The sequence below is a fragment of the Oncorhynchus clarkii genome, chromosome 9, assembly GCF_045791955.1.
Source record: "Oncorhynchus clarkii lewisi isolate Uvic-CL-2024 chromosome 9, UVic_Ocla_1.0, whole genome shotgun sequence".
Classification (NCBI taxonomy): Eukaryota; Metazoa; Chordata; class Actinopteri; order Salmoniformes; family Salmonidae; genus Oncorhynchus; species Oncorhynchus clarkii.
The window spans coordinates 25,131,392-25,144,154 of record NC_092155.1 but is presented as its reverse complement, the minus strand read 5'-3'; the positions used below and the strand labels follow the sequence as shown (position 1 = coordinate 25,144,154).

At 41.5% G+C, this 12,763-nt stretch overlaps 2 protein-coding genes across 3 annotated transcripts in view; one reads left to right on the top strand and one right to left on the bottom strand.

The window, feature by feature from the left end:
• Positions 1-3,725, top strand: part of LOC139416117 (focadhesin) — a 66,718-nt gene extending 62,993 nt beyond the window's left edge. For both annotated transcript variants that reach the window (XM_071164417.1, XM_071164418.1), the window contains exons 41-43: positions 2,066-2,317; positions 2,505-2,580; positions 2,750-3,725. In XM_071164417.1, coding sequence (XP_071020518.1) covers positions 2,066-2,317; positions 2,505-2,580; positions 2,750-2,823 — 402 coding nt within the window. In that variant the 3' untranslated portion in view covers positions 2,824-3,725. The remainder of the gene's footprint in view (positions 1-2,065; positions 2,318-2,504; positions 2,581-2,749) is intronic.
• LOC139416118 (3-hydroxyacyl-CoA dehydratase 4) lies at positions 3,676-12,377 on the bottom strand. Its single transcript, XM_071164419.1, has 7 exons — positions 12,258-12,377; positions 11,637-11,743; positions 10,766-10,893; positions 10,316-10,428; positions 8,208-8,314; positions 7,060-7,191; positions 3,676-3,946 (listed from the first exon to the last, which is right to left on the bottom strand). The coding sequence occupies exons 1-7, from the start codon at positions 12,359-12,361 to the stop codon at positions 3,864-3,866; spliced, it is 774 nt and encodes a 257-aa protein (XP_071020520.1). The 5' UTR covers positions 12,362-12,377; the 3' UTR covers positions 3,676-3,863.
• Positions 12,378-12,763: the final 386 nt, after the last annotated feature.

Here is a 12,763-nt window from a genome sequence, read left to right as displayed (position 1 = left end):
TTTATTTCGATTGGGTATAAATAATCTGAAACACAACCAAAACAAACAGCAAATGAATCCAACAAATGTGTAGTCACAAGCTTGATGTAGTCATTGCGTGCTAGGAATATGGGACCAAATACCAAATACACATACGGTGCAATAATTCAGACCCCTTCCCTTTTTCCACATTTTGTTAAGTTAACAGCCATATTCTAAAATGGATTAAATTATTTAAAACAAATCCTCATCTACACACTACCCCATAATGACAATGAGAAAACAGGTTTTTAGATATTTTTGCACATGTATTAAAAATATAAAACTGATATCTTATTTACATAAATATTCAGGCCATTTGCTATGAGACTTGAAATTGAGCTCAGGTGCATCTTGTTTCCATTGATCATCCTTGAGATGTTTCTACAACTTTATTGGAGTCCACCTGTGTTAAAATCAATTGATTGGACATGATTTAGAAAGGCACACAGCTGTCTATATAAGGTCCCACAGTTGACAGTGCATGTCAGAGCAAAAACCAAGCCATGATCTGGTGAAGGGTACCAAAAAATGTATGCAGTATTGAAGGTCCCCAAGAACACAGTGGCCTCCATCATTCTTCCTAGAGCTGGCCGACCAGCCAAAATAAGCAATCGGGGGAGAAGGGCCTTGGTCAGGGAGGTGACCAAGAACCCATTAGTCACTCTGACAGAGCTCCAGGCTGTGTTCCTCTGTGGCGATGGGAGAACATTCCAGAAGGACAACCATCTCTGCAGCACTCCACCAATCAGGCATTTATGGTAGAGTGGCCTTACGGAAGCCACTCCTCAGTAAAAGGAACATGACAGCCCACTTGGAGTTTGCCAAAAGGGACCTAAAGGACTCTGACCACAAGAAACAAGATTTTCTGGTCTGATGAAACCAAGATTGAACTCTTTGGCCTGAATGCCAAGCGTCACGTCTGGAGGAAACCTGGCACCAATCCCCCACGGTGAAACATGGTAGTGGCAGCATCAGGCTGTGGGGATGTTTTTCAGCAGCAGGGACTGAGAGACTAGTCAGGATCGAGGGAAAGATGAACGGAGCAAATTACAGAGAGGTCCTTGATGAAAACCTGCTCCAGAGTGCTCAGGACCTCAGACTGGGGTGAAGGTTCACCTTCCAACAGGACAAGGACCCTAAGCACACAGCCAACACAGCGCAGGAGTGGCTTAGGGACAAGTCTCCAAATGTCCTTGAATGGCCCAGCCAGAGCCCGGACTTGAACCCGATTTAATATCTCTGGAGAGCCTTGAAAATAGCTGTGCAGCGACGCTCCCCATCAAACCTGACAGAGCTTGAGGATCCGCAGAGAAGAATGGGAGAAACTCCCCAAATAATCTCGCTGCCAAAGGTGCTTCAACAAAGTACTGACCAAAGGGTCTGAATACTTGTGTAAATGTGATATTTCAGTTTTTTATTTTCAATACATTTTCTAACATTTCTAAAAATCTGTTTTTGCTTTGTCATTATTGGGTATTGTGTGTAAAACAATTTAATCAATTTTAGAATACGGCTGTAAAGTAACAATGTGGGAAAAGTTAAGGGGTCTGAATACTTTCTGAATGCACTGTATACACTTTCGGTCCCCTAAAATGGGGGGACTGTGTACAAAAGGTGCTGTAAATTCTAAATGGTTCACCTGATATGGATGAAAATACCCTCAAATTAAAGCTGACCGTCTGCATGTTAACCTCACTGTCATTGTATATTTTCAATTCCAAAGTGCTGGAGTAGATAGCCAAAACAACAACAACATTTGTCACTGTCCCAATACTTTTGGAGGTCACTGTATGTGCTGCAGGTCTGTAGTTGAATGGCTATCATTCAGGAATTACTTTGGAATGTCGACCCTCGTGAAGTTGTAGCTGTGGTATTTCAAGGAATGGTATGATTTCTGACTTCTATTTGTTAGCATTGGTATGCTTTTATAGTCGTTTTATTGCCAAGTGCACAGTGTGTAGTCTTTAAATCAGGTAGTCTATTTGTGTGTTGCATATACTTGGGCTGAATAACCTGGACTCCATTACCCCATCATCCTGTGCAGGCCACTGACTTCCTGCTCCAGGTATTCGCTGCGGCGGTGATCTCCTGGGGCGACCACACCATGCCCCTCCTTCTGGGTGTTAGGACTCAGTGGTTTCCATGGCAGCAGGGGTCAGAGCCGCCTGGTCTACCTCACGCTCTCTACGGTGACGCCGTGCTGGCCGAGCAGTCAGTCTCGCTATGCCTGTTGGGATTGCCCCACAGCCTGAGGCAGCTATTGGCTAAAGAGCCCTGGAGGGAACAGTCACAGAAGGTAGGTCCCCAACCTCCACACATTGATCATTTTGTTCGTGTGATGACAATGAGGTTTACTATGTGGAAACAGATCACAAAAGACACTACTACACACTGCTCTAAACAAAATAAGAGATGAATAATGTCAGTGAATTGGTAGCAGATGTTGTTTACCTATAAGAAAACTTTTTTTGTGTGATTCTTAGTTCATAGATTGGCTTTTCAGCATCACTGAAGGTCCGGAAACTGGTCTGTCAGAGACTTCCATCAACACTGCCAAAGGTGAGACACAGCGCAACAAAGCTCAATGTCCAATTCATAATATGGTCATTTAGCAGACATTATATGGAAAAATAGGAAGTACATGCAGTATTTCAAGACAAAAGGGCTTTTTGATTTTGACCACTGGTTTCTCACACCCCACTGATATTTCTCTCCCCTTTCTGTACAGCTGCCTTGCTGGCTCTGAAGTCCTCCACGGATTTCAAGAAAAAAGCGGTGTGGACGCGAGCGTACGGTTGGTGACCTGGGCCAACTTCCTGCTTTCCTCTGGGCTCACAGGAAGTGACATCACAGCCATTCGGTCCAGCCTGACCTTCTTCAGCTTTGACGCTTCAAACACTCACTGCCTTGGTCTGCATGTAGCAGTATATTGTGGGCGGTATCCCAGGGTAGCAGCCGCAGAGGTGACTTGGGGGTTAGGGATGGAATTTGAGAGGGAGGAAAAGAAGAATTCCCCCACTCTGAGGTGTCCTGCTTAAAGCTAGAATCCTTGATTGTTTTGGTAAAAAGCTGAGGGATGGGCCTGAAGAAATGTAACCGCTCTCAAATTCATAGACCGAGCTATGGATGCAAGGACTGACCATCCATTATATCAACATTATAGTTTGAACTATGTTTTGAGGCTACAGTGTTTGGTTAATTTATTTTTTACATTGGAGTAGATTTTGGGTTCTGATAAAGTACAACAATTGAACAAAACTCATGAGGCAAGTTACAGTCTTCAAGAATCAATGGGTATATATAAAATATGGATGAAGCAACTAAGGAATCTAGCCTTGTGGAGATAGTCTAGACACCCCTGTGCCTGCCCTGGCTTTAAGGTGGGCTTTCGACAGTGGGATGGTTTGGCCATGAAACAATCTATTTTCCCCCATGACAAGGTGTGTGTGTGTGTGTGTGTGTCATTCCTGCCACTTGTACTGTGCAATTGTTTGCTTTACTAACATTACTGAGAAAAAGACTTGTTGTGCAACACTGAGTTCCTCATTAAAACACTTGAGATGTTAACACAAACTGATTTTCTGATGCTTTGTTCATTTTAGACTAAGTAGTGCTTAGATTGGACATCAAGCCTTGGAAGAAGAGACCAGCAAGTTTCTCAACTGAACACGTTTATAAACATTTTGCTTATCCAACTATTCACGAAAGTGTGACCTCATCAAAGCGATGTTGTGCAAAGAAGGCTTCTTAGGAAGATGTTCTCATTTGCTGTTGGGTCATAATGTCTTCATGTCTTCTTAAGTAACTCCCGAAGTGATATATCCTGCAATAAGAAATCCACCTCATTTCCTTTTAATCTTCTTATTCCACTTCTCAAGACGCAGTTCTCTCGCCCTCAGCGAATGCCACACTGTTACACAAGCCCCTAGAAAGACAAAAGGTTGGCACAGTTAGCATGTTTGTTCATGGGCAGGGCAAGTAGTTGAATATAAAATATTCCGTACAGGAGCTGTGAAAAAGTATTTGCTTACTTTCTGATGTTCTCTATTTATTTTTTTTGTTGTGTGTGTATTTCTGACACTGAATGTTATCAGATCTTCAACCAAATCCTAATATTAGATAAAGGGAACCTGAGTGAACAAATGACTAAATGTTGATACTTATTTCATTTATTTAATTAACAAGGTTATGCAACACCCAATGCCCCTGTGTGAAAAAGTAATTGCCCCCTTACACTCAGTAACTGTTTGTGCCATCTTTAGCTGCAATGTCGATCAGTCTCTATCACATCCCTGTTGAGGAATTTTGGCCCACACTTCCATGCGGAACTGCTTTAACTCAATGATATTTGTGGGGTTTCTGCTAGTTTCAGGTCCTGCCACAACATCTCAATTGGGTTTAGTTAGTGGCCACTAGGCTAGTGGTTCCCAAACTAGGGGTCGCAACCCCATGTGGGGTCACCTGATATGAAAATCGGGTAACGGGAGAATTTCCAAAATCCTGAGAAAAAATATAGCACTTGACCATTGCACATAAATCATTCCCACGGTGAAAAGCTAGGCAATTGATTTGGTGGAAACAATGAGTGGGGAGGCAGAGGCACAGAAACTCGCTTCATACCATTGTTATATAAGACTGTTAAATTAAGAATTTATGATATTGCTAGCAATCAAGAGAGAACTGAAGCTGGTCTCAAAACTCCCCAGGTTATGCTCTCCAAATGGACGTTAGCTGTGAGGGCCGAGATGCCCATGTATTTTTTGTTCGCTATACTTGTCGGCAGATGCGATGATGATGCGTCTCATGATTCCCGAGCATGAAAGGGTACATGGGATATTTAGTTTGCTCCGTGGCTCTATTGATAAAAAAAACGGATTCCAGGGGTTCGAATGGTGGGCTTTTGCACAGATTGGGCTCCATCTATAGCGGAACGGCGGGCAGACCTCTGCACTCTAGTTATGAATGTGTCTCACTCTGCCATATGGACGCATTGTATGATACACCCACTGAGCTATAGTGGATACACCGAGAGCAACTGGCGGAAAAAGACCTGAGAACAGAACTCGGAGGTGTACTGCAGCAGGTAACTTCGATTGTAAAACTACATCAAACCACAATCCACTGCGCGCACGCCAGTTCGCAACACTATGTGGAGATATGGGATCCGAGCATGACAATGATCTATTTCATACCCATGCTTGGCGGTTATCGAGGGGGAGTGTTGGAAAGATTTCTCGCATTGAGAGGAACCGTTGTCATTCACAATGGATGTGTTAAAAAAATTAATTTTAAAAAGACTAATGAAAATCAAATGTATCCTTGCCTATGTAACGGACACTTGTGAAACTGAATGAACTGAACGCAAGAATGCAGGGGAAATACATTTAAAAAAACATTCTACAGATGAGTGACTGAATCGGTGGATTCATATGAAAGAATTATTATTGGGGAGTCTTTCAAAAGCGAACCATGCCCCCTTCCCTCGGCTCACACGAGTGATGACTGCTCACCTCCCAACACTTGGAAGTTTCACTGTGATCCTGGCTCAGTTGACATGCCCGTAAGTAAAATCGAACAGCTGATCGAGCTGTCATGTGACCGAATGCATTCACAGGTCTCTAAGAACGAGTTTTGTTTCTCTGTTCCTGGAGAGCTATTGTCCTGTAAGTTTTCACCCCATCTCTTATCTAGCACACCTGATTCTAATAATTAGCTGGTTGAAAAGCTGAATCAGGTTGGTGACAACTGGGGTTTGAGTGAAAACCTACAGGAGGGTAGCTCTCCAGGAACAGGGTTGGCCAGCCCTGACCTATTGTAGGCCTCTGAGCATTAATGAAAAATTCCACCCAGGATCTATTTTTGTATTTAGTTCATTGTTGACATAATTCCTAAATATTTTGCTTGTAAGCAATTAACTTTTCAAGATTTGTAACTTTCAAAATACAGAAATCATCACCGTTCAAAACAACTCCAGAAATCTCTGATAATCACTGCATTCAAGACAACTGGGAACTCTGGGGGAAAAACGAGCTCCGAGAGGAAAAAATCGCTTTGAACAGCTATCCAACTTGGAATTCCAACTCGGGAACTCTGGCCTCTTTTTAGAGCTCCGACTTCCCGACTTGAAGATCACTAGCGTCATGATTTGACCTTGTATCCTAGTTGTCTTGAAAGCAGCACAAAACTCATGGTACCCTTCGCCAGCTCATATCTGTGTGAAGCTGTATTCAGCGCAAGCATCTGCATTAAAACCAAATGTCGATCTAGGTTGGATGTGACAGCGGAGATGAGGAGTGCAGTGTCGACCACGCCCCCTGACTTTGAGAAGCTCCAACGGCGACATGCATTAAGCACACCCATCTCATTAGTGGCGGTGAGATAAGATGCATTGTCAGACTCATTTCCAATTGACTGACATAGCCCCACATTAAAAGTATGTGATGGTGAGAAGACAATCAGAAATACTGTTAGAATGTTTTTTAATTGACCGCCATGGCCCCAAATAAAATAGTAAACATTGGCTGTCATGTACAGAATTCTTTTCACATGGTTGTGAGGATTTTCAGATATCAAAATGGGGTCGTGGGACAAAAAAGTTTAGGAACCCCTGGACTAGGCCATTCCAGAACTTGGAATGTGTTGCTTTTGAGCTATTCTGATGTAGACTTGCTTGTGTGTTGTGGATGATTGTCTTGCTGCATGACCCATCTGCTCTTCAGCCTCAGCTCACGGACAGATGGCCTGACATTCTCCTTTGGAATTCTCTGATACAGAGCAGAATTCATGGTTCCTTCAATGATGGCAAGTCATCCAGGTCCTGAGGCAGCAAAGCATCCCCTAACCATCACACTACCACCACCACCACCATGCTTAAACATTGGTATGAGGTTCTTACTGTGGAATGCAGTGTTTTGTTTCCGTCAGGAACTCATTGAAGGAATTAATTACAGAAACATTCCCTTTTTGTAAATGGCTCGTCCAGTTTCATTCAGCTTGCGCCTTTAGGCTCTGCTAAGGAAGCTAAGTCTGTTAACTTACCAACAGCCAGTAAAGGTAAGTATGCCTTCAGGAGGATAGGGAAGTAAATGCCTGCAGACACCGGCAGGCTGAGCTGGAATGAGTATGTTCCCAATGACTCAAAGTAAGGCAGTGATTGGTGAATGGTAATGCCTGGAAAAGACCAAAGCAGAAAGATTCTTCGCACACACTCTTCGATACACAAAATAGGCCAAGTGGAAGGCAAAATTGCAAAAATGTCTATGGTCTACTGTTAAAACACAGAAGTTGTTTAGGCAAAAATGCATGTACTCTGTACTGTCTAAAAAAAAACACACACAGGCGCCTAAAGAAGTTGGAATGTGTCCCATTTCCTGACTTTAATATCTTGGTCAGCCTGCTGTGCCAACTCACTTCCTGTCTGCTCTAAATATTATTTCCTCACAACATGCAACGCCTGACTAATGCGCCTGACACATCATCACCGACTGTAATAGGATAAAACAAGACACTGAGTGGAGATTAAAACATACCAAGTGAAAGTGTACTATTACATTTCTCTATCTTCTCTCCCCTCAAAAAAAGAACTTAGAAATGCCTCATGAGCTTAGTTCAACCGTTGTACCCCATCAGAACCCAACATATAATCTTGTTTTACTACAATGTTTGTAAACAAGATAAATGTAAACAAACGCTGCATAGCCTCAAAACATGGTTTTGATAACATGGATGATCAGTTCTTTTATCCATAGCTCTGTCTATACATTTGAGAGTGGTTACATTTCTCAAACTCTATCCCTCATCTCTTTACTAAAAGAGCTTTGTTATTGTTTCAACTGCAGATTGGCCCTTTAAAGGGGCATTCCGTAAGATGCAACGAGCCCGGAGTCTGTAGATAGTCTAATGAATCTGTTGGTCAGGAACTAAATTCTGTGAGAGAAAAATAACATTCCAAGCAACCTATAAAACCACTGTTTAACGTTTACTGTCAAAGCATCGGTCTCAAACCCCCACTGTATAAAAACAGCAGGTTCATTCAGATATTTTCTTTTTTGTAACCATATTCACATCCCTGCAAGAATCTAGTTCAAAAACCAGGAGGTGTATTTTAATAGTTGAAATAGTCACTGAGCTGTGGCAATGAAATCTTACTGAGTGCCCCTTATGTAAAATAATAGTAACGTATGAACCTTCTGTGATGACTGATACTATGTAGATGGGGATGGATAGGGTGTATCGAGCCCACAGCATGCCAAAGGAATCCGTGCCCATCAAACCTAGGAGAACATGGGGGTACCTGCAAATGCCAGACAGAACCAAAAGTCAACCCATTAGCAACCATTGGAGTGGTGCACATTTTTGTTCCATCTTAACACTCGTTTCAAGTGTTAATGTCACGTGCACAAGAACAGTGAAATGCCTTTCATGCAAGCTCAAAACCCAACAATGCAGTAACCAATATCAATGTAGCACTAAAAATGAAGGTAGAACAAAAACACACAAGAAATAGGAAAGAGAAAGTGAGAAGCTACAGTGCTTTCAGAAAGTATTCACACCCCTTGACATTTTCCACATTCTGTTACAGCCTGAATGTAAAATGTATTAAATGTTTGTGTCACTGACCTACACACATTACCCTATAATGTCAAAGTGGAATTATATGTTTCAAATGAACTACAAATGAAACACTGAAATGTCTTGTGTCAATAAGTATTCAACCCCTTTGTTATGGCAAGACTAAATAAGTTCAGGAGTAAAAATGTGCTTAACAAATCACATAAGTTGCATGGACTCACTCACTGTGTGCAATAATAGTGTTTAACATGGTTTTTGAATGACTACCTCATCTCTGTACCCCACACATACAATTATCAGTTGAGCAGTGCATTTCAAACACAGAATCAACCACAAAGACCAGGGAGGTTTTCCAATGCTTTGCAAAGAAGGGCACCTATTGGTAGATGGGTAAAAAAAAAGCTGACATTGAATATCCCTTTAAGCACGGTGAAGTTATTAATCACACATTGCATGGTGTATCAATACACCCAGTCACTACAAAGATACAGGCGTTCTTCCTAACTCAGTTGCCAGAGAGGAAGGAAACCGCTCAGGGATTTCACCATGAGGCCAATGGTGACTTTAAAACAGTTACAGAGTCTAATGGCTGTGATAGGAGAGAATTGAGGATAGATCAACAACATTTTAGTTACTCCACAATACTAACCTTACTGAAAAGAAGTCAGTAAAGAAGTAAGCCTTGCAAAATACAAATATTCCAAAACATGCATCTTGTTGCAACAAGGCACTATACTGTAAAAAAAGAAAGTGGTTCTCCAGCAATGATCAACAACCAATTTGACAGAGCTTGAAGAATTTTGAAAAGATTAATGGAAATGTTGTACAATCGAGGTGTGAAAAGCTCTTAAAGACATATTAACCAGAAAGACTCACAGCTGCAATCACTACCAAAGGTGATTCTAACACATGGACTTAGGGGGTTGAAGACTCATCTAATCAAGATATATTCGTTTTGTTTTTCATTAATCTTTTACAAATGTTAGAAGTTTTATTCCACTTTGACATTACAGAGTATTTTGTGTAGATTGTGAACAAAAAAAATGACAATTAAATCAATTTGAATCCCACTTTGTCACACAACAAAATGTGGAAAAAGTCAAGGGGTGTGAACACTTTCTGAACTTTCTGAAGGATACTGTACTGGAGTGATAAAGGTATATATGTATAGAGCTAAGGTGACTAGGCATACAGATATATGATCAACAGAGTAACAGAAGTGTAAATTATGATTATATGTGTGCGTGTGTGTAGAGTCAGTATTAATGTGTGCATGTGTGTGTTGGCATGTCAGTGAGCGAGAATGTGTCGAGTCCTGTGAGTGTGCATAGAGACAGTGCAAAAATAAAATAGAAGGGTCAACTCAGACAGTGCATGTAGCCATTCTGTTAGCTATTTAAAAGTCTTATCACTTGGGGATAGAAGCTGTTCGGGAGCCTGTTGGTGTCAGACTTGATGCACCGGTATCGCTTGCTGTGCAGAAGCAGAGAGAACAGTCTACGGCTTCACGACTGTGCCTATAGTCCACGATCATCTCCTTGGTTTTACTGAGGTTGAGGGAAAGGTTGTTGTCACGGCACCATACTGCCAGGTCAACACACCTGTTCCAGCCTAACTAATCAAGGGCCAGGTGAATAGTTGAATCGGATGTTAGTGCTGCGTTAGGACAAAAATGTGCAACCCAAACCCTTTTAATGTCTTTGTTCCGATTAAATATACATACCTTAACAGATCTAGAATATTCCACAGGTAAAACTGTGCACACACAACTGGTTTACTCTGGATCTCCTCTTGACTGACTATCACCATAAACAGTAGGAAGTTTCTGGTCATAACCTGGACAAGAAAACGTTGGCATTAGACTACTTTTGAGGTCTTTGTTTGATATAGTCGTGAACTACTACCACAGAAGTCGTTGCAGACATACTGTGCTTTCCAAAATGACATAGTGCATCACTTATCTCCTATTGTTGCTTGCACAGTCACGTACAGTCGTGTACACACCAAACAGGACCACTAATCAGAGATGAATTGCTCTAACCGGTCCTATTTTGTCTGATCGGTGAAGTGAAAATTCTCAATGAATGGATGAAGGGTACACTTTGTAGTATTTGAACAGGGCCCAGACTCCAACGAGACAGAACACAGTGTTAAGCTTGGCAGTGGCACACACTTGAACAAACCGTGGCAGAAGGCGTGCCTTCTCGATCCCATCAGCGATGTGGAAGAGCTCCAGCACGGACAACAGCTGGCATAGACTCATCACAACCCCCACAGCATAGAAGGTGTCAGCAAGCGCGTCTGGAAAACAAGACCATTCGGTTGGGGTTCATACGTTACCTTTACTCATACTGCATTATACAGTCTCGTAAAGCATTTATGAATAGGCTCTTGAGTCTAGACAGGGGATGGGCAACTACTGGCAGCCCGCAGCAGTTTTTCTCGTTATGTAAGTCACTGACTGTCAGCCAAATTTTTTTAGATGAGTCTCCACTCTTGTAAAAAAAAAAAATGGTGCTATGTAGAACCATATAGGGTTCTTCGGTTTGTCCCCATAGGGGAACCCTTTGGCAAAATGTGTAGAGTTGCATGAAATTTGTTATAAAATGCTAAATCTTCTCTCCCCTCCATGGCAAAATGTGTAGAAATGCAGCAAACTTGCTTTAAAATTGCAAAAACGAAAACAATTTCTCTCAGCTGTCAAGAGGGGGATGCGAAAATGTTTTCAAAATTATGACAAAAGGCTAAGGCCGGCTCTGACTGTATGTGCGTAATGAATGAAGGAACATAAAGATGTGATCTGAGTAATAGCGCAGTAACGTGTAGCCTACTTGAAGTATAGGCTTTACCGACATTAAAGCACGCTTCCGGGTTTTCCGATCACGAGTATCAAGCATGATACAACTTACGAATAACAGTAGTAACGAGATCTGCGCACCGGTAGCAGACCCCTGCAGCGCCTCGTTATGAGTTCAGTGGAAGTTGCCCATCCCTGGTCTAGACTATCCAGCTCTGCTGTTTTGACTCTGATCTCGGCAACTTACCTCCACCAAATGTGAGAAACCTGGCTGTCATGTTTGCAAATATCCATGTGTGCCCACAGAACTGAAGCAGGTTATACAGGAAAAGGTAAGCAAGTCGAATGCTGAGCCTAGAAAAGAAAAGAATACACACTAATACAAGATTTATAAAAAATTATGATATGCATACCTTCCACAAGAAGGCATCTTTTACAGTATTTAACATAATAGCTCATGACAATACAACATAAATTATCATAAATTATCATTATTTGAATACAACAATTATAAGAATAATATATATGTATTTGTTTGGCAATAAAACAAATCATTATACAGCCTACTACGCGACTCTATTCTTAACTTTGTCTTATGTTTTCCTAAAACTCCTCAACAAGTCTTGACAAATCCTGTTGTGGTTAATGGCTTGTTGGAATAAATGAGCATAATAGGCTTAGGCTACTGAAAAGAATGTTAACAGTCAGGCAATGTTCAGCCACATAAAGCCCCTCGACTAACCATTTGGTGATTTTCTATGCAGTTTTGTGATAAGGGGAAGTTTCCTACATAAACATAACCTAAAGTATCTCGGCCAAATTCTTATTTCATTCCGAAATTGGGCAAGACAAAGCTTTGTGTCCTTACCTCATTTCACCTGGAAACGACGGACGAAAAAGTAAATGATGTACTAAAGTTGTTTCCTGTGCTTTTGGAAATCCCAAATTCGAGGAAGTCGACATCTCTCTCATACAAGGGCAACTATCTGACGTCAAGGAGGTTGGTCGGATATTCAGTGATGTTTGGTGCTTTTTCCTCCTAAAATTATGATGATGCGGATTCTGTATGCGCACTATGGCGCGTGCTTGCATATATTACGTTATCTATTCCTCTACCTAAAATATTATATAAATCAAAGGTCCATAAATATGATAAATAAAACAAACAATAGATCAAATTTGGTATGAATATGAATTATACTAGAATTCAATCATACCTGCAGTGCTTTGTTACAATGCTGCATGGATAAACATAAATCCGGTTATTCAGAGTCAGACAGTGGTGTTATTGTATTCAGAGTCAGACCACCACCAAGTTCACTACACTGATGTCAGAAGTGGGAAGACACCGCATGGCCGAAGAGTGAGCAGACC